We start from the raw sequence: 25169 nt of genomic DNA on the forward strand, positions 1-25169 counted from the left end.
AGCAGGCCGTCAGCTACCCTGCCAGCATCAACATCCTTCAGGGGTCCCCCCAGTTCCAGGAGACACACCTCTAACCTGCTCCCCTGACCCTTCCGCCCAGTCCTCATGCAGACAGCAGGCATGGCAGAGGCCCTGCCGGGTGGGAGCACTGGCGCCAGGCAGGAAGCCCCGGTTCTGGCCTAGCTTGCTGTAGGCCTGGAAGACACAGCTCTGAGGGAGCCACGGGAGGGACGCCCTGGAGCCAGCACAGCTCTCTGGTGGCAGGCACACACCCAGCATGTTCTCAGGGCCAAGGGCCGCAGCCCATTCCCAGCCCCTTTCTGCCTAGCTCTGCCCTGGGCCAGCTCCAGGTCACTGCCAAGGACAAGTCTCCTCTCCCAGCTGGCATTAGTCAGAGGTCATCCTGCAAACCTTCAGGAGGGGGTGGGGCAGGGAGTGACTAGTGGCGTTCTGCCACGTTCTGTCTGTCCCAAATGTGAGGAACAGGAACCCAGAGAAGGCAAGCGAGTCGTCTACCCGGAAGCCCCGCCGGTTTAGTGAGCTTCCCAAGCTGCCCACACCCAGGGAGGCAGACAGGACACACACTCGGCGGGTGGCCCTGAAGCGAGGCCTGGCCCAGCCCAGGGAGCAGGAAGACAGAGAGGGCAGGGCCTTCGAGAACAGGTGTGAGCCTGGCCTTCAGTGGGGGAAACAGGTTGAAGGGCTGTGGCCGCCTGGGGGCTCCAGGCAGGAGAGAAAGCAGAGCCCTCCCCATGGCCGCAGTCACACACCACACCACGTACACACCATGACAACTTTTATTGCCCTCAAGAGAAACTCCAGTCCACCTGCTCCACCCACCCTCCTGCGGGACCAAAGAAAACACCCAGAGGGCAAAACAAAAAGGGGCTCAAACCAACAGGAAGTCAGCCCCACTGCAAGCCGGACTACAACTAACTCGTGCCCTCCACGCTCAGGCATGGAAGCCAGGGCTGCGCCAGGCCTGGCCAGGCCAAGCAGGATGACAGCAAACGCATTCTGAACGTGTAGCAATCAGGTCCCCTGTAATGTGCTTGGAGAGTGTGGGCAAGGGCTGAGACGACGAGCTATGAGCTGTGGAAGGGAATGGGGGAAGCAGAAGGGCACAAACAGAAGTACTGGAGGGAGAGGCCAGGCTCTCAGGAAGCAGCAGGCACGTGCCAGGTGGAAGCCAGCTGCAGGCAGGGGAGGAAGGAGGCCCTTACTCTTCCTTCTTGTCCGTGGGACCATCTACTGCAGCCTGGAAAGGGACAGAAATCCCACAGGAGTAGGTTGGCCGGGTCCACTCCTCCCCTGCCACCTCCAGCCCCATGCCCCAGAGGTCCAGCTCGGTTCCCCTCTCTCCTAACGACAGCTATTCAAGTGAGCAAGGGGCCCCCTCCCCAGCTGCACCCAAAGGCCTGCCAGGGTGGGAGCGTCAGCACTGGCCCACACTCTAGGGAAAGCCCTGGACCTAAACGCCAGCCAGGGAGGACTGCCAGGACCTCACTGGGGGCTGAGTCCTGGCTGCAGAGAACAGCAAGGCATCCAGTCCCCTTCAAGACCTGATCAGGCCCTTCCCAACTCTGCACACCTTTGACAGGTGCCCTCGAAGCCCAAGTCCCGCCTGCCAAGCCTGCCCTATACAGAGGGCATGGGTGCCCCCTTTGAGGCTGGACCCTTCCTCCCCACCTGCTGTGGTGCCCAAACTTGGGCCACCAAGCACTGAGGCCAGCTGTCCAAAGTTAGGAGTATTTATGTGGCCCTCACTCCCAACGTCAAGACCACCTGGGCTTCCAGATGCGGCCTGGTGCACCCAAGCTAGTCTGAGGACTCGGATCAGGCCTAGGGCAGCAGGTGATGGCCACAACTAGCACCTGCTAGGGGAGGTGCCTTTTTGACACTTGTGCCCTCACTTGCCCAGGGATCTTTGCCCTACGTCACCCCCCAGCACTCTAGGAAAGAAGGCCAGCAGTGGGTCCCAGAGTTTCACCTGCTTCTTTGCTCTTGACCGGGCCCCAAACCATGGACTGAGCCTGAGAACGAAGGTAGGAAGGCTCAGAGCCTAGTGAGCCAGTGCCACTCCTGAGGGCCGCCTCGGCAAGTGCCTACATCTGCTGCCAGGCCACCCCTCTCCTGCCCGGTGAAGGGTCCCACTCAGTAGGGCAGAGGTGGCCAGGGGGAGTGGGGGAGAGGGCAGCCGGCCCCTGGAAGGTTCCCTCCGCACCCACAGGGGCTGCCTCATCCTGTTCTGCTCTCCTGCCCTGGGTGCAGCAATACGGGAGGGCTGACCTGCAGCTTTGCATGCTCCTCCAGCAAGCGGTCGTACTCCTTGGTGAGGCCCTCAGACTGCTTCCGCATGGCCAGAACCTGGTTTTCAGCTTTCTCTAGTTCTTGAAATGATGTAAATGACCAAGAAAACAGAGATGAAAAGACAGGAATTAGGGGGAAAAAACCCGACTGCTACAGACACCAGAAACTGGCCCAAATCTATCTCAAACGAGGTTATACAGGAGCCTACTTCTCAAAATAAAGCCCCTCTGCTTTTGCAGGCCCCCAAAGTAGAGGGAAAGGGCTGACAAAAAAGCTTAAGATAAAGCAAAAGAAATACAGAGGACATCCCCCAGTCCCTTTAACGGAGGGGTACTCTAGTGGCTCTCGGCAAGGGTAACCTCCAGGGAGGCTGAGAGTGGGAGACAGGGAGGAAGATCCCAGCCTGAAAGAGAGACCCAATGACAACCATGCCTTGCAGACAGCAGCAGCAGGCGAGGCCTGTGGTATTGGGGAAAAACGCCCCAGACTTAAGTCTATGCGTGGGAGACCAAAGACAGGCAGGCGGCTTGGGAGCCGCCCACTCCCCTCCCGAACGCCACTCCCACACTCCCCTCATTCTCAGCCCCCAGGCATGCTGGGGCTACCGTGCCACACTCTGGACGGGAAAGCCCCAGCGTGCACTGCTCTAGCGCAGGGCAATCGAGGCCCACCAACTGCAGCCTGGTTCCTCCTGAGCCCCTTTCAAACCACTTAGCCTCACTGGCCTGCGGGCTAAGCGTGGCTGCATTGGGGTTGGAGGCGCAGGGTGCTATTTGTTTGTTTTCAACCAGCCCTCGAGCGTGCGTGTAAGGCTTGTTACTAATACTTTGGCACAAAATGGGCAGCAGTGGGCAGAGGACGCTCCTCTGGACTTCCCTTCGGGGAAGGACACGAGGTCGAGCCTCACTTTGCTTAGTGCTGGCCAGCTCGTCCTTTAGCTTCTGCAGGTCAGCCTTCAGGCTCCTGTTCTCTTCCTCCAACTTCACCTCAGCATTCCCGACATCCAACTTGCCTCCATCAATAGCAGCTCCCTGGGAAAAGTGCCAAAGGCCAGGGTTACTCAGGAGGGAGGGAGGGAGAGGCTCCAGCCCCATCCTCCCCACTGAGCTGCGGTTCCTCAAGCTGCCCTGGCCACTCGCCCCTTTGGAAATGTCAACGCAGAACCGAGCCACCGCTTGCTCCCAGCTCCTAGGCAAAGGCCAGGGCGTGGCTGCCCGCCGAGGGGAAGAGAAGCGCCAGCGTGGCCACCTGCTGCAGCTCGCCGGGCACGCCTTGCCTGCCTTGGCCCCTGGCCCTGCCTCCTTCCTGAGCAGCAGGGCTCAGCAGCTCCATGGCGCTCACCAACCCCTCCGCGGATGGCGGTGCCTTGTGCTCCCCACACAGTGCCGCTCACTGCAGTCAGGAGCCCCCAGTTTGCCTGGCCAGCTCTATTCCACCTCTGCATCCACATCCCTCTGAGCTTGCCTTGCAGCTCGCCTCCTGACAGGACGTCTAAGACTGGCCAACTACCCTGCCCCCACCTCCTCTCCAGCACTGAGGGATGCCACAGACCCCAAGTTCCAGAGGGGGTGCGGCAATCTTGCAGGGAACAAGGGCCTAGCTGAGGGCCTTCGGTTCGCAGCAGAGGGCCTGGCTCACTGAGGGGCCGTTTTTCTCAGGGAAGGGTCTGACTGGACGCAGTGGATGGAAACGAGAGCAGCAACACCCTCCTCCTCACCCGGACCCTCACGCACACAGACGCCTCCAGCGGGCATACCCTCCCCACTGAGGACTTCCCCTCTGTGCCTCCACCCAACTCTGGCTTTTCAGGCACATTTCCCAGCGTGACAGGCTAGCAGTGGCCACTGAGGCCCTAAAGAATGTGGCTCCTGCAGTGTAACACCAGGACGCCCCATGGTGGGTCGGGAAGCTGGGCTCACCTTCTTGAGCTGGTCATTCTCCTCCATGTACTTCTTGGCCGCCTCACTAGCACTCTCCGCCTGCTTTTTAAAGGCTTCGTTGGAGGCCAGCAGTGTGGCCTGCTGCGAGATGAGAGTCACCAGGCGTCTAAGCAGGCTGCGATTATTTACAAAAAGGAGGGAGAAGTGAGAGAAAGAGCATGAAGGGCTGGCAGGAGCACCTCCTCGTCGCTCCCACTCCACACCTGGCTCCAGCCTGGGCCTGCCCTCTTGCCAAGGCAGCCGAGCGAGAAGCCGCCAACCTGGTGCTGGCAGCGTGAGGGAAAAGGTGGGGCCCAGGAGCTGTCCTCTGTCGCTGTGCCCAACGGCCACCCTCAGCTCTGGGAGGGGCTGGAAGCAGGAGCCTGGGGGGCTGGGAAGAGCCTCACTACAGCATGAGGTCCCGGAACGCGGCACTTTCCGGGTCGGGGCCTAGACGTGCCAGACAAGCCACAGCACCACCTTCCTCCCTGCGAGGCTGGGCTTGCCTTGGTAAAGCAACGAGAGAAGATAATCAATCTGGGCACTTCCAACATGCCAGGCCGCATCCTCACATCTACCTGATGAGGAAGTTACTATCACTGCCCCAGCTTATAGAGGAGGAAACAGAAGTTCAGCAGCGTAAATCAATGTACCCAAGGCCAAAAACCAGAAATGGACATGGCTGGAATTCCAAATTATGTCTGCCTGACTCCAGAACCTGAGCTCGGAACCACTCTACTCTCTAAACTAACAAGGGAACAGCTCCCAGGTCCCAACGTGAGACAGAACTCTCTTCTCTGGCCAGCCTCCTTCCCAACCCGTCATGCAGGCTGTGCTGGAACACATCCGTTATGTAACAGCACCCCAAATGAGGTCTTCTTGGGCTGGAGGGTGTAGAGGAATCAGGACACAGGCGCACACTGCCTATCTGAAGCAGCCAGGAGAGACAGGCAAACAGGTGGCAGCTGGAGGCAGATGCTAGTCCCCAAACAGAGATTGGAATGGCCACTTCATTTCCCTTGGTTCACCCTTGCCCCGAGATGTTAGCTGGCAGGAAGAGAGGAGGGAAGGACTCGTTCAAACAGTCACAACAAGGCAGGGGTTCCTTTCTCACACACCTCAGAAGGCAAGGGTCACACAGGGCCTGGGAGAAGGAAGAGACAAATCTGCTTAATCCAGGGTGCTTCAACAACAGCTTACTCAGAAGAGTCGTAGTGGCCTCCTGCCCCAGCCAGGCCTTCACACTTCACAGCCTCTGCTCATGGCCAGGAGCAGCCCAGAAGGGCTGGAGAAAGTAGAGAGCAGACAAGGTGAGCTACCTCCCTGGCCCAAGCCATGGCTGTCCAGGGCCTCGGCAGAGCCCCTTTCCAGATGTACTCAGGACAGAAAGTACCCACCCGGGCCAGGAGATGCCCCTGAGGTTCCTGGTTTGGGGAGAGGCTCCCAGGGGCCCCTGGCAGCACCAGGAGAGCCAGGCCATTGATTCCTGGCAGAGAAGGAGAGTTTCCAGTGACATGTGCTTTCTAAAATTAGCGGCCCAGGACCTCGTGGCCTAGGGCTCAGGTTTCCCTGCCTCAGCCCCCAGCTGCCCACCAGCCTGCCCCCCACTGGGCTGCAGCCTGAAGGTGGAGGAAGCTACTGAGCGCCCTAGGAGCCAGAGAGAAACAACGCATCTGACTCACATCGGCATGGCCAGAAGTCACTGGAGAGGCCTAGAAAGAAAGGCAAGTCTGACTAAGACCCAGCCCCCTGGCAAGGAGCTGCCCAGCCCCAGAGCAGATCCCAGTGATGTAGAAAGAGGAAGAGGACCGCTCCTCCCAGCTGGAATTGAGGGGTGGGGGTCATGCCACCTGGTGGTACAGAGAGGACCAAGCAAGACTGAAGGCTATACTCCCCGCCACCAGGCCAGGCAAGTGGCTGCTGGTGAGTGCCCATGGCTGTCACCCCAGTACCCAGGGAAATAGCTAACACAAATGCTTCCGCGACAGTGCAGCAGAGGCCCAGCTCTTTTTGGACCATCCCAGGCCTTTCCCGGCTATTGAGAACCAGGGCTTCCAAGATAGGCCAGGACATACACAAAGTCCAGCGCAAGATCCACGCCGTGTCTGTCCGAAAGCCTGACCCTGTCCAGCCCCAGCCCAGGCCTTCAGTTCCCAGCCTTGAGACAGTCTGGGGCTCCTCTCTGCCAGGCCCCGGTTCCCCTTCCTCTTGCCAACCCTCACAGGCGCTCCCCACCCCCACAGCACCCTGGGCATACTCCTCCCACTGCACCCCCAGCCCGACAGTTTTTCACACCTTCTAGGTCCTCTCTCTTCCTACTGGATGACCCGGGATCATTCTCCCCCCTCAGGAACCTCACCTTCAACTGCCTCCTTCCTGGAGTCACCCTGCCCAAGCCCCTGGTCTTTTCCCTCACATATACTCCTCAACCTAGGCTGGCCAAGGCCTGCCCTTCCAAGCCAGCAGCAGGGCCACCAGTGGCCTCCTAACCGCCCAGGCCGGCGGTCACCCTGAACTCCTTGCTCTGCTGCTAAGTTACCCTCCTGAGGTCCCCTCCCAACACCCTCCTCCCACTGTTATTTTGCTCCCTCTGGGGTCTGTACTCTTCAGATGACACCCTATACCTTCTTCCCAGCCACTCTTATCCCTGAAAGGGTTTTCTCTGCGGCCCAGACTCATACCTAACCTCCCACTAAACATTGGCTCCTGGATGTCCCCAGAGACATTCTAGACTCAGCTTGTCCAAAACGGGCCTTCACTTGACCTGCCTGACCTGACCACCTCGTGTAGCCCCTACTGTAGTGGTAAGCAGGCAAACCGCCTTAGACTCGGCCCTCTTGGCCCCCTAGCCCAAGCCACAACCCAGTGCTTTCCATGTCAACTGCAAACATGCCCGCCATCATCCCCACTGCTGGTGCCTCCTCCCTATCTGCCGCCATACGGCTTTCCCATCCACCTCCCAGAGCAAGGCAAATCCGACCACGTCAGCCCTCTGCTTAAGCCACCTGCTGCCAGCACGCACGCCATCAGTGAGCTCTCCTCCCTCACTAACCACGTGGCCCCCTACTCTAGTAACACCTAACCCCTCACCATTCCTGGAACACGCCTGGCTCTGTGTGGCAGTCCTCCAGGCCGGAATGTCCTCTCGACCCAGCTCAATCTTCACCTCCCCCCAGAAACCCTTTCGGATCACCCACCCCATCAGAGGGACGCCTTCTGGGGGCTCCTGCAGCAGCCCCCTAGGCACCCTCATTTAACTACCTCATTCTCTGTTCTCTGCGTGGCTGCCATCCGTTTATATGGCTGCCCTACCAGGCTATGAAGGTTTTTAGGCTGGGCACTGTGCCTTCATCTCTGCACTCCCATACCTGGCATACTGAAAAGGGGTCTTCCACCCACTCCAGCAAGTATAGCTAAAAAAAGCGGGGACGGGGCTGGGCTTCCAGATGACTGGATCCCACTCCAAGGAGAGGAAGTGCTCCCTGACAGGTGAGGGGACAGATTTGAGGCTGCATGTAAGGCTGGACAGAATCTCCCTGGGCCTAGACTGCACCTGTGTTCACCTGGGAGCCTGGCACCAAGAGGGGCAGAGGCAGACACAGAGCTGCTCAGTCTAGCAACAGAGGAGACCAAAGACAGGAGTGGGAAGGTGCCGTCTCAGACCCGTGCTGATGGGCAAGCCAGGCTCATGGCTGCAGGGGGAAAAAACATTCACTGCCGCAACCTGAAGGCACAACCCAGAGCTCCAGCCTCTGCGTCCTCATACCCTCAGCCCTCACCCAGGGCCCAAGCAATGCAGACCAGGTCCTCTCTGATCACTGGCATTTTTCAGCCCGGGAGCCAGCCTTCTAGAACATTTTCCTGGTCCCTCACACTGGGTCACTCAGGCACATTAACGTGCGTTTCTGTCTGTTCCCTTGTAGCTTCCCAGGCCCCCAGGACAGGGCACGGAACACGGCCTTTAGCTTCTGCCTCTGCTGGATCTCCCAAGTAATCTTACCCGAATCACTGTTCTTAGCTATTCATTTCCAGAAAACAGGAAAGAACCTAAGAGCCAAAGGCATCTCCTACAGATACAGGGTGGTCACCAATAGAATGGCCTGGGGTCCAAAAAAAGGCCAGTGAACGAAACTTAACAGAATGCAGATGCGGCCTTGGCAGACACATGGCAGCCCCAAATGCCTCAATCTGACTGGGCTTTCTTGATAGAATGTTGTTGGACACTGAGCAGGGCTATCATGCTTTTATAAAAGGTTGAGTAAACCAGAGAAGGCAGGAGAAACAGAACCTCTCCACAGACTCTAGAGAAACAGGGCCAACCATATCAAGTGGGGAGAGCCATGGCTCATAAGCACTTTTCGGCAGCCCTGTCTTCCCCCACGAGCAAGGGGAAGAGGACATGGGCTTAATAGGAAATGGGGAAGGAGCAAGTCCCGACCAAAAGATTCCATGCTGTGGCCACCCCTGGCCTGCCCTGCTGACGGGTTTCAGGCGAGTCAAGTCACTCAACCCCCAGCCCCTGCATACACATGGTGTTCACACAAGCTCACTCCTCTACCCCCAGCCGGCAGAAAGCCGGTGTCCCAGCGCCACCTGCTGACTTTCCAGGCCTACCGCAGGGTGGCCAGTGGACTCTGGGTGAACATACCCCAGCTGTGGAAGAAAAAATGAGGCAGCGCCCAGGCAAGGAAGCAAGTCAGGTGACGCCTCAGGAAGGCTTCAGTGAAGAAGAATGACTAACACCAGGGCTTCCACTGCCCTGGGCGACTCTTACCCACCAGTCTGGAATCAGGAAAACAGGTTACAACTGGGAGAGTCACCTAGAGCAGACCCGAGAGGGCTGCCCCAAAGGGATGCCCCAAGTCCATTTTGGTACAGCCGCGTGGCCTTCCCTGTAGCCTCCCAGCACACAGACGCTGGAGAAGACGGGAAGAGGAGGGCTAGAGCTGGGGGAATTGGAGGCCGTTTCAAATGAGAACATGCCGTGTGGCAGCTCCAGCCCACGACCCAGATGGAGCTCGCCCATCCTGAGGACAGTGCAGTAAGCACAGGGCAAAGGGGCAGGTGTGGGTCTGGCCTGTCCTCCCTTCTTCTTGAGAACAAGTGACATAGACCAGCTGGGTTTCTGGGGTTTTTAAAACCAGCTATCTGAGAGGTTTGGGGTAAGCTGGACGGTAGAGAGCAACCGAGTGAGGTAAGACAACTTAGGCAAAGGTAGTCTGTGATTAGATGACTCAACCTAAAAAAGAAGAAAAAGCAGCTCAGCAGAGAAGCATGGGCAGCTCCAACTGGGCTAATAGCAACGATGGGATTCTACCCTGGAGGGGTAAGGAGGAAACAAAAGATGCCTGTGGATCAAGTTCAGGTCAGCAAAAATTCAAGGGGCTTCCACACAAACAGGGGCCTTCCTGCGACTGGCTGCTAACCAGCACTTTGGGCCTAACCTTGACCGCCATTTAAGCTGAGTAAGGCAGAGAAGGCAGTGCAGGTCCTCTGAACACACAAACCCCAGCCCAGAGGGAGCTGCCGTCCCCAACACACTCCAAGACTCAAGAGGACCTCTTGCTAGCTGTGCCCCGAAAGTGCAAGGTTGGCAGGAAGGGAACAGGAGCGACTGCCGGAGTCTTCCACAAGTGGAAACCAGTGGCTCATCCAGTGTGGTCCCCTGGAGGTGGCCCCGATGCATCCATCTTCACAAACTTTCATAGCTCCTAAGACCTGAAAAGCTGGGCTTCTTGTCTAAAAAGCCCGACAAGTTCAACCCAGACACGCACCTAAAGCTGTCGCCGTCAGCCCAGGACAGCCCATTCAGTCACCAAAGGTTTCAGCGGCCCTTCATGTGTGCCAGGCCCTTGGCACTGAGCTTAACAGTCTAAAGGGGAAGAGCCCAGGTTTTCCATGATGGGCAACCCTGCCAAGTGCCACGCCTCAGAGCTGCATGTGCAGGCTGCCCTGGGACCCAAGGACAGCGCTATGGGTCAGCCAGGGACATGGTGTGGGCCCCTCGGAACAGGCTCCACAGGGAAGCCTCGGAGATTCACGAAGAGGAGGTGCCAGCTGGGCCGGCAGCTGGAGGGGGTGTTCTGCACAGAGGCCCCCAAAATGCTCAGAGAATCAAGTTGGGGGAGAGCATGTGTTACGTGAGGCTCTCCCATGAGACCCACATGGCTGCTTCATGACAGGGGGAGGCCGAAGCAGAGACTGTGGAGGAGCCGCGTCCTGGAGGATCCATATGATAGCAAGCCACTGGAAGTGGGGTGCACAGGCCAAAGGGGGGAAGGCAGGTGGCAGGGAGCCCACTTGGTCTATATGGGATGGTGGCGGCCCCACCACAGCAGTGGTCCCAAGGGTTGTGAGAGAGGCTTAGGAGGTGACATCTACAGGCTGTTTCATGGGTGGAGTCCAGCTCTGCAGGCTGAAGACTTCTGGAGGTTGGCTACTTGACAATGTGAAAGTGCCTCACCCTGCTGGGCCACACACTGAGATATGGCCACGATGGTTGGGCAGTCACATGGGACAAGAAGAAAGGGCAGATCAGCCCCAGGCTTCTGGGTCAAGTGACAGGACTGAGACAGTAGTGGCAGAGGCAGGACAAAAGCTCAGGAAGGCTTTGGCTGGGAGGCTGGGACTCTCCCACTGCTATCCCAGGCAGCAGCAGCAGCAGACTATGGGGGGCCAAGGGTACAGGCTTGCTTCTAGGTGTGATGTTTCCTTTCAGGCCAGGCCCCCTTTCCCAATTACAAGGGCTACTCCGGGGTTCTCAGGCTAACCTCCTATGTGTCCTAAGCCCAGTCCTGCTGAAAACTAGTGCCACGCACCAGGATTTCTCTGGAACGTGCTCCCCTCCTTGGCCACTAACCTGCTCACATCCTCCTTCTTGATCTTGCTTCCCTCTTCCTTCTGCTCCCCGATCTTCTATCACTCTGCTGGAGGCTGGAATCCATCCTGCCGTCACATTCCCTTTGTCCCGGCCTCAATACCTCTGTGAAGCCAGCAACCCAGGCTCGACTGCCCGGAAGCACCCTATCCTGCTCATCTGCCAGGCCTCCCCTGCTCTCCCTGTCCCCTCCTTTCCTTGCTGTCCCCAGGCCTGGCCAGAAGTCCCACTCTGCAACCAGCCCTCACACCTAGCACGATAGTGTTACTCCATGGGCAGCCAGAGCTCCCTTTCCAGCAGGGGGCTGCGTCCTCGCATTCCGCAAGTCCAGAGCAGAACCAAGATCATCTCAGACTCCCAGAGACTAGAAAAGCCTGCTGATTCAACTCCACCTGGGCCTCTCAGGTCTGTCCCCTCCACCCCACTTCTGCTACCACTGCCCCAGTTCAGGTTCCCAGCAAGTCTCATTGACAACCTCCAACTTGGTCTCCCCACTTTAAGCTCTCCAGCTCCACTCCAGCCCATACACCCTTGTAAAATACTAATCCACACAGGTGACCGCATCCCAGCAGTACTGAAATACCCACTAGGCAGGCTCTCTACCACTCAGAAAAGTTGCATACGAAGTCTGGAACCCTTAACTCCTAACCATCTAACCTGCTCGGGCCATGAGTACCTGCTCGCGCCATGAGTACCTGTTCGTGTTCAAGAACTGAGCCTCTCAGCGGGATATGAAGAACACGGAAAGAAAGAGGGGTGGGTGTGGTGGCTCATGCCTGTACTCCCAGCACTTTGGGAGGCCGAGGTAGGCGGATCACATGAGGCCAGGAGTCGGAGACGACCAGCCTGGCCAACATGGCGAAACCCTGTCTCTACTAAAAATACAAAAATTAGCCAGGCGTGGTGGCATGTGCCTGTAGTCCCAGCTACTTGGGAGGCTGAGGCATGAGAACTGCTTGAACCCAGGAGGCAGAGGCTGCAGTAAGCCGAGATTGTGCCACTGCACTCCAGCCTCGGCAACACAGAGACTCTGTCTCAAAAAAAAAAAAAAAAAGAAAAAGAAAAAAATCAACAACAAAAAAGAAAGAGACAGATAATAGGAGTGGCACTGGTGCTCCAAGAGGATCAGGAGGCCCAAAGAAAGCTGACTAGCTGAGGCCACTGTTTATGACGTCAGAAACAGAGCTGCAGGCTCGACGTCCACCAATGAGGAAATGGGTAGACACTCAGGAACACTCAAGAACGCTGAAGAGGCCAGGCACAGTGGCTCATGCCTGTAATCCTAGCACTTTGGGAGGATGAGGTGGGAGGATTTCTTGAGCCCTGCAGTTTGAGATCAGCTTGGGCAACAGAGCAAGACTCTGTCTCTACAAAAAATTAAAAAATTAGCAGGACGTGGTGGCACATGCCTATAGTCCCAGCTACTCGGGAGGCTGAGGCAAAATGGTAGGGCTGCAGTGAGCCATGATCACACCAATGCACTCCAGCCTGGGTGATGGAGCGAGACCTTGTCTCAAAATTAATAATATATATATATATATATATATATATATATATATATATATATGCTGGAAACACGTCAGTTGTCCCAGAAAAACATTCATGATAAACTGAGTAGAACATTCAAGTCACCAAGGGGCATTTAAAGCATGTGGTGCTTTAAAGCCCCGTGGTTAACTCTTTTTAAACACGGGAATGTTTTTAAAAAGCATGTGGAGGCTGGGCATAGTGGCTCAGCTGCCGCACCCTCTCGTGTTCCCATCCAGTAGCCTGATGCAAAAAAGCCATGTGGTTGGTCTTGCGTGACTTCTTAGAAAAGGAAACGGTGATCCCAGGGATCAGTGTGGATTCACCAGCTGCCCATAAGCGACCTAGTCATTTCTGGAATTTTGCCAGAAATATATACTCCTTGCTCGTCTAAAAGTTAAATCTAACTAAGATGGTGGCTGTGACCCTAGAGGAACTTGGCTTTCTGTGTGATGCTCTTGTCCAGCCTTACGGCCACGAAGCCCATTTGCAGCTTGCAGGAAACACTTAAAAAACAAAGCAGGCTGGGCGCGGTGGCTCACGCCTGTGATCCCAGCACTTTGGGAGGCTGAGGTGGGCGGATCACCTGAGCTCAGGAGTTTGAGACCAGCCTGGCCAACACGGTGAAACCCCGTCTCTACTAAAAATACAAAAAATTAGCAGGGCATGGTGGCGGGCGCCTGTAGTCCCAGCTACTTGGGAGGCTGAGGCAGGAGAATGGCGTGAACCCGGGAGGCGGAGCTTGCAGTGAGCCGAGATTGAGCCACTGCACTCCAGCCTGAGAGACAGAGTGAGACTCTGTCTCAAAAAAAAGAGTGAGCCCCCTAAGGCTTCTATGTGTATGTGTGGATGGAGCCAATCCACATGGCAGCCACTCAGGTGGGTTAGGACCACACCTAACTACACTGTTCTGCTGGCACCTTCCCCACACTTCCGCATCCGGTCCTTAAGAACAGACTCAGACTGGCAAGCATCACGCTAAAAATCCATCTACACTCCATCTATAGACGGCTGACAGAACTTCTCCAGGAATTCACAGCAGTCACCAATGATCCCGCTCTTCTTTTCCAAAAGCATACAAGCTATTCTTTCTAGAGCATGGCTGGAGATCAAAGTCAACCCACCCCAGGTCAATTCCTCATCTACCTTCTCCTCCCTTTGGAAATTGGGATGTTTGCCAGGCTGCAGTCTGCCAGTATCTCTCCCACTCTGCAAATCCTCAAGATTTGGTGGCAATTTCATCTGCAGATGATCTCAACAGCTTTTGGACATAATCTCATCAAGTCTAAGTGCAAAGTACATCATTTAGGGATGCTACTCTTGCCCATCTGTAATTTCCATTTTCTCATCCTAGTGTTTCCTTTGCCCTTGACCACCTACCCTCCATCTCCTTCCTTACACAGACGTATAAAAGGGACTGCCTTCTCCCCACTTCTCCATATCTTTCATGATTCAGAGCTCCCAGCAGGTTTTTTCACCTTCCCGATATTATTCCTTTTTTTTTTTTTTTTTTGAGATGTCGCCCAGGCTCGAATGCAGTGGTGTGATCTCGGCTCACTGCAACCTCTGCCTCCTGGGTTCAAGCAATTCTCCTGCCTCAGCCTCCCGAGTAGCTGGCACTACAGGCACCTACCACCAAGCCCAGCTAATTTTTTTGTATTTTTAGTAGAGACAGGGTGTCACCATGTTGGCCAGGCTGGTCTCGAACTCCTGACCTCAGGTGACCCACCTGCCTTGGCCTCCCAAAGTGCTGGGATTACAGGCATAAGTCACCGCACCCAGCCCACCCCTCCCCCATACTATTCTTAAAGCTCTAGAAGCTTTTCTGGTAGATGGCCTAGTTTCCTCTCTTTCCCTCCTCAATGTGGTCTTTTTTCCTCATTTTGCTGACTGTCACACTCAGATTTCTGGTTTTGAGAATCAGCCTTCCAGATCTGCTTCCCTTTCAGCCTCAGACCACAAGATAATACTTGTTTGGAACTTCCTGAAAAATTTAGGGTATGTTTCTGACTCCTCCCAGCCTTCCTGACTTTCTTAAGTTTGAAGATAGCAAGCTTGTAGATCAAATCTGTGATCAAACCCATTATCTTGAAAAAATGTGTTTGCCTTTTCTAGCTCCACCCCTCTTTCCAACTTGGTTGCAGAGAGTACAAGATCATCTAAACGACAGACTTTAAGACAAGTAGTCATCGTAGCGCCCAGTAAAGCAGGGCACACCAGGTGACTAGAGAGCAAGAATCTCTTGGGCATGGAGATTCCTGAGTCTCGGGGCACAAAACCAAGCGGGGAATAACTGTCCGTGAGCCTGAGAATCACTTGGTGCTATGGTCCGAGTGCCCTTCAAACTTCATGTGTTGGAATTTAATCCCCACTGCGGTAGCATTAAGAGGTGGGGTCTTTTGAGAAGTGATTAAGTGATGAGAGCTCCACCCTCAAAGCAAGCGCCCTTCCAATGCCTTCATACGCCCTTGGTCTGAGCTCCCATCCCCCTCCCAGCCAGGCCCTGCTGATCAGAACGGCTATGTGAAGCAGGAGGCAGCAAACAGAGCCCCAGGCTCAAATAGGCACTTCGTAGTGGTCCAGTTTTGCCCAACTAGTTACCCTTGGCCCTGATCAAGGCACTTAGTTTTACCAAAAAAACCATCAGAAATACTCTGGCTGCCATGGAACGTAACATGCCCTCATTACGAGTTTCACGTGGGGAAGGCCCTGAGGTGAGGAGAGACCCGGCCTCTTCGTGCCACTTTTACCTGCTGTCCCTAGGTCAGCACCCCAGACACAAAGAGCCCCCCATTCAATCGCTCCCTTGTGAGCTGAACTCCCAGAGAAGGGCAAGGCCTTACCGTTACACCTCACTCTCCATGCAAACAGACCGTGAGATAGTAATCTGTTTGCCTGAGAGTATGTGGTGTGTGAGGGTCTTCTGATATCTCGGGCAGCCCTCTCCTACTCTCCACGCTGCCTCTGGAGGTCAGGAGAAAACTATGTGGCTTCCCTAACACAGACAGGGCTTTGGGATCCAGGCCACAGACTGAGGAGGAATCAAAGTCACAGGGGGAGACTGAGCCCACTGAGCTCCGTGTCCGTGGCTAGCCCACGGCTCCTTTCACAGCACCTGCCCCCTCAACCCCCACTCACAAGGACAGCAGCAAGGAAAAGCCAGCAATGTAGAGATTCCTCTGGGCACGGAAAAGCTTCATGTGGAAGTGTTCCATGGCCCCAGGATTGTTCTGGAGGTTCACCCTTTCGGTCACATCATCATACTTCCGAATTTCGCGCACGGCATCTGTGGTGGAGCAGAAAGGAGACATAGGCATTTAGAGGACACTAGGGCAAGATAAGCCCATACCAGGCAGACAGGCGGCATGAGACAGGTCAGACTCACTTCCCTCAAATCGGCCTCCCCAGTTCTTCCCACTTCTACACACACACACCCCTCATGGGATGCTGTTATCAGAAGCTCCCACCCTCAAGCCAGGCGCGGTGGCTCACGCCTATAATCTCAGCACTTTGGGAGGCAGAGGCGGGCGATCACCTGAGGTCAGGAGTTCAAGACAAGCCTGGCCAACATGGCAAAACCCCATCTCTACTAAAAATACAAAAAAAAAAAATTAGCCCAGCGTGGTGGTGAGCGGCTGTAATCCCAGCTACTCGGGAGGCTGAGGCAAAAGAATCATTTGAACCTGGGAGGCGGAGGTTGCAGTGAGCCGAAATTGAGCCACTGCACTCCAGCCCGGGGGAAGAGCGAAACTCCATCTCAAAAAAAAAAAAAAAGGAAGCTCCCACCCTCAGACCCACTCCTTCCTCCAGCTTTTCAATCCCTGGCCCCATTCTACACAGGCCCCAAGCTTGCTCTGCAGTTCAAGATGCTAACCAAGCCTAAAGAGTTTCTGGAAATGGGGGTGGCTTCCTTTTCCCATGGTACCCCCAACCGCATCTTGTTCTGTTCATCTCAAGTTGGCCCATAGCCCCCCCAACCCCCACAATGATAAGCCAGGTTGAACCTGGAGATGGAAATGCCTGCTCCAGGGACCTAAGGTGCTTAAGAGTCAAGACCCAGGCCAGATGTGGTGGCTCACGCCTATAATCCCAACACTTTGGGAGGCCACGGCAGGAAGACTGCTTGAGGCCAAGAGTTTAAGACCAGCCCGGGCAACACAGGGAGACTCTCTCTCTCTCTTCAAAAAAAAAAAAAAAAAAATTTTAAATAGCTGGGCATGGTGGTGCACACCTGTAGTCCCAACTACTTGGGAGGCTGAGACAGGAAGATCACTTGAGCCCAAGATGTCAAGGCTGCTGTGAGTTACGATCACACCACTGCATTCCAGCCTGGGCGACAGAGCGAGACTCCGTCTCGAAAAAAACAAAACAAAACAAGCAAACTAACAAAAAAATAGGAGTCAAGACCTGCAGGATGCCAGCTAGGGGTCAAGGGTTTCATTTCAAAGCTTTACAATGGGTTTTATTATCTATGATGTTTCATTCTGATTACAAAAGGAATTCACGCTCATCGAAAGTTCAAACACACCCAAAATGCAGAAAGGGAAAGGATCCCATAACATAATCACGTCCAGCAGTATATACAATAAAAATGTGGCCACCTCGTCTGAAGTCATTTTTAGTCACATTACACTATGTTACCTGCTTCGTAATAGACATCCATCTCTGAAATTATCTTAAATACATTTTTTGGGTCCATCTCTCCCAAACTAGACTACAAACTTCATTAAGAGCAGAAATCTTTTATACTATGTTCCCAGGGCCTGGGATAGTTGTGAGTGCAGAGTGGGCACTGAAATAATTGCTCAGTCAGTGAGCAGCCTCTGCTCCTGAAACAGCCGCTGTTAGACATATAGAGCTCCAGTTAACAATATATTTACATCTGTCTCTAATTGCTGAGTCAGTGAGCAGCCTCTGCTCCTGAAAGAGCTGCTGCTAGACATATAGAGCTCCAGTTAAAAATATATTTATATCTGTCTCTAATGTAGAAATTGAGCCACACCAAACCTAATGCTTTTCCCCATGCATCCTGAGACATCCTTTTAAGTCAATACACTAAGATCTACCTAAAGAATGCTCTTAATAGACTCCCATATGAGAGGGGCAAGGTATCATTGTATGGGTATCGAGGTTCTTTTTGTATGGTGGGTTACAGGGTCTCACTCTGTCACCCAGGCTGGAGTGCAGTGGCACGATCCCGGCTCACTGCAACCTCCACCTCTCAGCCTCCCCAGTGACTGGGACCACGAGTGTGTGCTACCACACTCAGTTAATTTTTTCTTCTTCTATTTTTGACAGAGATGGGGTTTCGCCATGTTGCCCAGGCTAGTTTCAAACTCCTGAGCTCAAGCAACTGCCTCGGCCTCCCAAAGTGTGGGGATTACAGGTGTGAGTCAGGGCACTGGCCTCATGGGGTTCTTAATTTCCGGTTTTAGGCTGCTTGGTTTTTATGTTGATCTTGCATTATAAAAATCTGCCCATCCCTCGGCACCACGAAGCGAGTACTCTCAAACGCTGTTAGCAAGGGTAAAAACAGCACACCTGTATAAAATGCAAAACGTTCATACCCTTGTCCACCTCTGAATTTATCCCACAGAAGTATTTGCATAAATTTGCAATGATTCGAAGATGCTTATAAAGAATGGATTATGACACAACCACATGAGAGAATACTACATGATCTTTAAGAAGAATGAGATTGCTATAAAAAGATGTTGGCCGGGCACAGTGGCTCACGCCTGTAATTCCAGCACTTTGGGAGGCCATGGTGGGCGGATCACTTGAGGCCAGGAGTTCAAGACCAGCCTGGCCAACATGGTGAAACCTCGTCTCTACTAAAAATACAAAAAATGAGCCAGGCATGGTGGCTGGCGCCTGTAATCTGCAGCTACTCGGAAGCTGAGGCAGGAGAATCGCTTGAACCTGGGAGGCGGAGGTTGCAGTGAGCCAAGATGGCGCCACTGCACTGCAGTCTGGGCGACAAAGTGAGACTCCATCTCAAAAAAAAAAAAAAAAAAAAGGTGTCTAAGGTGCAGCAAGTAGAAAAAGCAAAATCCAAAGTATTGGCTGGGCTCTGCTATGGACAGCAGTCTTATTTCAGAGCTGTGCTACCAGCTCAGGTGTGGAATGCTCCTCCTGCCATGTCCTAGCAGGAATGTGGAAGGAAACATAAATACTTTCTGTGGATGATCCCACCGCTGTAGACATTTTATTAAAGATGTCAGCATAAAAAACGCCTCTGGAAATGCACAACAAAATATTCATGATGGTTACCTGTGGGATATGGGATTACGGGGAGTTTAACTTTCTAAATTCAATTTCTGAATTTTTAAGAATAATTACCCATTATTTTTGTAATCAGAAAAACAAGATAAACATGTTTCCTTACACTGTCACCTGCATCCAGGAATCCCACCATCCTAAGGACCACCTTGGCCAATGACCAAGAGTGGGGATGGGGGACTGAGCAATACTAACCCAAGTCCCACAGTAGAACCCAGCCCTCCGTCTCAGGCCTCAGCCCAGGTGGGAAGATCCTGCACCCTCAGCAACTCCACCCTCCAGGAGGATCTGCTCAACCCTCCCCGCCCCCAAGCAAGGCCACAGCTCTAGCTAGTTATGCCCGTTACCCTTCACTAGTACCTGTGACTAACACTTCTGTTTGAAGAAGGCTCTGCAGATCTTTCTAGATTATGCTTCTTAACATGAGAGTAGGAAGCAGCCAGTCATCATGGCCATATGTCCCCCTAGAACTTCCAAGCAGTTCCCCGATCCCAAAAAAGAATGAAGGCTTTGTCAACTACTGCATTCCGCAAAGGATCTCTCCAGCCCACTCAGTGCTCTAGGAAAGAAACATACTCCTTCTGGTTTGGGGAAGGGGCAAGACCCTGAGGGAATCATCCTCAACATGGTCCCTCCCTTCCCCAGTTATTACCCCCACCCCAGACCCAAAAGCCAAAACACACATGCTCAGTTCAAAAACTCAGTGGCCTGGGAACGACACATATATTACCTACCTACTCCTGGCCTGGAGACTGCTCAGGGAGAGAACCCTGGTTAGAAAGAGCTACCTCTTGGGGCCTTGCCAAGTATTTCCAGAACACTGAGGTGCTCAGGCAGCTGGCACCTACCCTATGTGGTTGGAAGCTGTCAGGTAACACTTGGCCTGTTCAGAGGCAGTCCTGCGTGAACATATCCTATCAGGCTCTGAGACATCAGGAAGGAGAAATGCCTAATGCTGAAGCTGGTGGGTGAGGCTTTGCACATTCCCTTGAACCACAGCCCCCCACCTGCTCAGCATTTCTGCTGGGACTTGGTGGGAGGAGCGTTCCACGCCTCGGCAGGCACCACAGCTCTGAGACAAGAGTGGTGTCCACAGCAGAGCCAAGCCAATACTCTGGAGCCCAAACAGGGGGACATATCGATCACTTACCACAGCAGAACAACAAACATCTACCAGTCAGACGAGCTTTATTGATTCTTGTCTCCAGATGGTCACCCTACCACCTCATTACAAAATGTCTGCCTTTCATCTTAACACCACCTGGCCTGGCCTTATCCCAGAGCTTGCTTGCCCTTGGACCAGTTTATCTTTCAAGCCCCTGCTAGTGTGCACCTCAATGTTAGAGTTTACAGAACTACAGAGCTGGAACGACCTGGGAAGACCTCAAGTCTAGCCCAGATGCAGAGAGGTCTAGAATCTCTTCCCAAGATATGTTGCCACACATCTCTGTGTCCTCCTCCTACTACTACAGGGAATGGCAGGACTTCCCTTCCCAGCTAGGCTCACTGTGTGCTTGGTTGCTCAGTCCCCCATTAGAGGCCCTGCTCCAGGCAATTCTGCTGTTTAAGTGACTGGTGAGCAGCACTACTCAGACCAAGGTCACAGGCCAGTTAGCTTCTCTTGGCTTCAGTTCTACAGTGACCTGAGAAGCAGCCTCAGAAACCTAAGGCGTCCCTTCTCCCAAAGTCTTGAAAAAAAGCAATGTAAGGTGGCCGTCATAAGGCTGCATACAAACTGCTTGGTATAAGCCCATGCCCACTGCTAGACGGGCCTCTTTTTTTTTTTTTTTTGAGATGGAGTTTCCCTCTTGTTGACCAGGCTGGAGTGCAATGGTGCGATTTAGGCTTACCGCAACCTCTGCCTCCTGGGTTCAAGCAATTCTCCTGCCTCAGTCTCCCAAGTAGCTGGGATTACAGGTGCCCGCCACCACGCCCAGCTAATTTTGTATTTTTCGTAGAGATGGGCTATCACCACATTGGCCAGGCTGATCTCGAACTCCTCATCTCAGGTGATCCACTGACCTCAGCCTCCCAAAGTGCTGGGATTACAGGCATGAGCCACCATGCCCGGCCTAGAGACGCCTCAAAGTGAAGAACCGACTAGCAGTCAGCAGCATGGGCAAAGGGAGGCTCTTCCTTCCCTCAAGAGAAAGACACAGCATTTCATTAGTCTGTCTCCCAGCAGCCAAAACTGGACGCTACACATCAAAACCGGTAAAGGGTTTTGCAGCAGAGACCAGGGTCTAGGTCAGGTAGCTGCCCTCAGCCACAGCTCACTCACCGAAGACCAACAGCACAAGGATGACAATGAGAACCACAAAGAAGGTGTTGCCATAGGACACTACCAACTCCACCAGCCGGGACTTGAAAATCTTCTGCCATCTGTGAAGAAGACAAAAAGGACAGGAGCTAAAGAGAAAGCACACACACTGGCTCTAGGGCCCTGTGCAAAATGGAAATCCAGCTTTGTACTCTTCTCCAATGGCCGAATAGCCCACGCAAAGTCAGCCTCGGTGGCCTGCAATTCTCCACTTTGACATCCGTTCAAAACTATTGGAAAAAAGGCCAGGTGCAATGGCTCACACCTGTAATCCCAGCACTTTGGGAGGCCAAGGTGGGTGGATCACTTGAGGTCAGGAGTGCAAGACCAACCTGGCCAACATGGCGAAACCCTGTCTCTACTAAAAGTACAAAAATTAGCCAGGCGTGGTGGTGGGCACCTGTAATCCCAGCTACTCAGGAGGCTGAGGCAGGAGAATCACTTGAACCTGGGAGGCAGAAGTTGCAGTGAGCCGAGATCGTGCCACTGCACTCCAGCCTGGGTGACAGAGCGAGACCCTGTCTCAAAAAAAAAGAAAAAAAAAAAAGATGCTGGTCCACGTATAGATCGAAATGTCTGGAAAACTAATCTTTTTTTTTTTTTTTTTTTTTTGAGACAGAGTCTCGCTCTGTTGCCCAGGCTGGAGTGCAGAGACATAAGCCACCACTCCCAGCCTGGAAAACTAATCTTAAACATGGGTAGTTGGCTGGGCGCAGTGGCTCATGTCTGTAATCCCAGCACTTTGGGAGGCTGAGGTGGGCAGATCACCTGAGGTCAGAAGTTCAAGTCTGGCCTGGCCAACATGGTGAAATCCCATCTCTACTGGGAAAAAAAAAAAAAAAAAAAAAAAAAATTAGCTGGGCATGTTGGCAGGCACCTGTAGTCCCAGCTACTAGTGAGGCTGAGGCAGGAGAATCGCTTGAACCCGGGAGGTGCAGGTTGCTGTCAGCCGAGACCACACCACTGCACTCCAGCCTGGGTGACAGAGCAAGACTCTGTCTCAAAATAAAAACAAAAACAAACAAAAAAACCACCACAACAAAAAGAAAACATACTGGTAGTCACTGAAAAGGGAAACTTACTTTTCATTGTACTCCCCTTTGTAATATTCAAATGTTTGCCCCATACACGTTATTTCTTTAAACTGGCTTTCCACATGATAAACCTTGGTTTGTCTATATCCCCCCACCCTGTTATGATAAGATGGACCCCAGACCTCACATCATTTCCATCCACAAATGCTTTGGGATGCAGCTCTAAGAAGAGACTTCAGAAGTGTTTATGCACTGTTCAAATCAACAAGAAGCCCTCATCATCAGGGCTGGAGTTGAAAATGCCAATCACTGCAGGCAACGATATTTGTTTGAATCCGGACCCAACAAAGTACCGATTTGGCATTCGGTAGATAAATGTCTTAAATCCCTCTTATTCTGGAAGCTCCCCCTTCCCTCTCCCTCTTTCATTTGCTTTTCCAGTTTGCTTTGTGTAGAAATCAGATTGTCTGTCCTCTAAAGCTTCCCAGATAAAAGCTCCCCGGGGCCCTCTATCTCTGCATGTCTCGTCAACTGTACGAAGGTGTGGTTTTCTGCAAGAATCCTCCTCAGACAGCACTGCATACTTTCTATGGTATCACATGAGAGATAATTTTTCACGAAAAAACGGCCTTTAAAAATACCTGTGGAGATTTGACCTTATTCGTAATATTGTAATTTAAATAGCGACGTGTTCAGGTATTATACATAATTAAAATTAATCTCCAATTCACTTTTAACAGGTCCTCTGTTCATTAAAAGGGAATATGGCTTCATCCTCCACAGGCTGAGTAATGTTCACGCAGCCACTGCGCAATGCCAGTGAGACTAGTTAGGAGGACAAGAGTCACCAAATCAGTAACAACGTGACCCAGTGGTGCAAGTCTTCCAAATCCCACGCTACCATCCCAGCACCCCGTGGACCAAGAGCAGGCGGGAGGGCATCATTTCCAGAACTGTAACATAGATCTTCCTGCCTCTCGGGGGCATTCTGAAGACCAGAAGGCAGGGGACACAGGAAAAGGAACTGAGCAAGTCATGACGAAGCAGAACCCTGGGGAAGGTTGGCAATAACAAACACAACCCCTGCCCCCCCACCCCAGACAGGTTCTACCTGTTCCATCGGGTCCCAATTCCAGGGTCCACCAGCTGCACACACCAATCCCAGGGCTAGAGCACAGGCACCCTCCTGCCTAACTCGCCTGCTTGCTCCACAGGCCATACCTTTTAGGAGAAATGAAGGGAATGCAGAGAAGCAACACAACAAAGACCTCCGCATAGAGGAAGGTGGCAACTGCAGTCCACTGCAGACTCATCCTGTTGCTAGAAGGTTTCCCACAGGGAGATGTGAGCTTGTTTCCTGGCAGGGCACAAAAGGAACAGGACTTGTAAGCGCTGGGCAGCCAAGAACATCCAGTTCAGTTACCCTGCGAGGCTGGGGCCGCCACTCTCCACCCTGACCCTCTGCACTTCGCTTCAGAGTCTCTGATTCGCTGGCGGAAGCAGGGCTCCACTCGGCAGGGCCTCTTGGCCAGCAGCGTTCACAGGCCCCACAAACTTCCGTTCGCTGGTCAGTTACCTGCCCCCCTCCAGCACCTGTGTCAACACGTCCAGAGCGGCCTCTCCCGACGATCCCTGCCCCATGAAGCCCGAGATTTCCGACGCCCGTTTAACTGAAAGGCGTTCTTCGGGAAGAGCAGTGCCAGGGCACCAAGAGAAGGACGCCTTGGCACCCATCGGGCGCTGCCTTCCCCGCCAGGCAGAACTCAGCCGCAGAGGCGGGCGCTCTGCGGGCCCAAATCCCCGCTACCAGGCGAGCCCAAGGCCGCACCTAGTACAAGCGCTGCCGACGCGCCCGCCTCCCACCGTCCCCACGGCGCCCACGGCGAAAAGCCGGCACCTCCCTCGAGGATCAAGCGGCCTTCCGCCCGGGGCCGCTTCGCCTCCGGTGGGCTGGAGGCCCGCAAGAGCGACTCCTAGAGGGCAGGATTCGGGACCAAGCACCTCAAGGCCCCATGCGGAGAAAGTTCTAGACGCAGTCTCCTCAGAAGCCAGGGGTCCTTCCAGTAGCCCTCGCGGGCCACAGCGCCCATGCAGAGCGAGAGCCGACCGCGCGCACCGGGGGGTCCCCCCGACTTGGCCCCTGCCTGGCACACCGTCCCGGAGGCCCAGCCCGGCCGCTCCTCCAGGTGGGGCTTCACCGCCCCCGCCCTGCCCCCGAGACCAGCTTCTAGAGGCGCCGCCCGGTTTCCCCTCGCCCCTGCCCCTCACACCCAGGTAGGCTGCGGGCCCCGAGATTCCCCGGCCCCCGGGCCTCCCCGCGCCGCTCGCCTCTCTCCCTCGTCGATGGGCCGGGGAGCCTCGGCGGTCCCGGAGCCCAGCCCGGCGCGCGGAGCCCGCTCACCGAGTTTCCCACAGTCAGCGTGCAGGCCCCGCCGCAGCAACCGAACTCTCCCACAGCAGCCCCGGCCCCGCCCCTCATCCCGCGGCCGGAAACCGGAAGCGCCCGCCGGGCACCGCCCACCAGCCCTCGCGAGGCCCCGGAGGCTCCGCCCACCTCCGCTTCCCGCCCCGCCCCGGAGCGGAGGGCCGGCGCTCCGAGCGCGAGAGGAAGAGGCGCCTCGGGCTCCGGGCGCGCAGGGCGGGGTGGAGCGAGCACGCGGGCAGGGCGGGGCTTTGGCGGGCCGGCGAGGGCCGCTTCTCTAGTACGCGCGGCCGTCCCACGTCTCTGTGGTGCGGGAGGGGCCCCGCCAAGGGGCGAGAACGGGAGGTGGGGGCGTGGGCGGGCCCCGCCGAGGGGCGAGGACAGGGTGGGGCTCCCGCGCCCGGACTCCGCCCCTCGCCCCTCCTCCGCCTCCTCCCCTTCCCCCGACTCGCCCCTGGCGAGGAGTGGGTGGGGATTC

At 54.6% G+C, this 25169-nt stretch overlaps 1 protein-coding gene across 2 annotated transcripts; it reads right to left on the minus strand.

The window, feature by feature from the left end:
• Positions 1-779: 779 nt before the first annotated feature.
• BCAP31 (B cell receptor associated protein 31) lies at positions 780-25042 on the minus strand. Of its 2 annotated transcripts, none has more exons than XM_004092558.3 (8): positions 24671-25042; positions 23491-23626; positions 21197-21297; positions 15772-15919; positions 4230-4365; positions 3218-3341; positions 2290-2390; positions 780-1258 (listed from the first exon to the last, which is right to left on the minus strand). In XM_004092558.3, exons 2-8 carry the CDS (start codon positions 23580-23582, stop codon positions 1220-1222), a joined length of 741 nt encoding a protein of 246 aa, XP_004092606.1. In that variant the 5' UTR covers positions 23583-23626; positions 24671-25042; the 3' UTR covers positions 780-1219. The 2 variants fall into 2 exon arrangements, with proteins under 2 accessions (XP_004092606.1, XP_003279335.1); XM_003279287.4 differs by lacking the exon at positions 24671-25042 and adding an exon at positions 23850-24175 and having other exon boundaries at positions 23491-23629.
• Between the last annotated feature and the right edge of the window lie 127 nt (positions 25043-25169).

Source organism: Nomascus leucogenys, chromosome X, assembly GCF_006542625.1.
Source record: "Nomascus leucogenys isolate Asia chromosome X, Asia_NLE_v1, whole genome shotgun sequence".
In the NCBI taxonomy this organism is placed as follows: Eukaryota; Metazoa; Chordata; class Mammalia; order Primates; family Hylobatidae; genus Nomascus; species Nomascus leucogenys.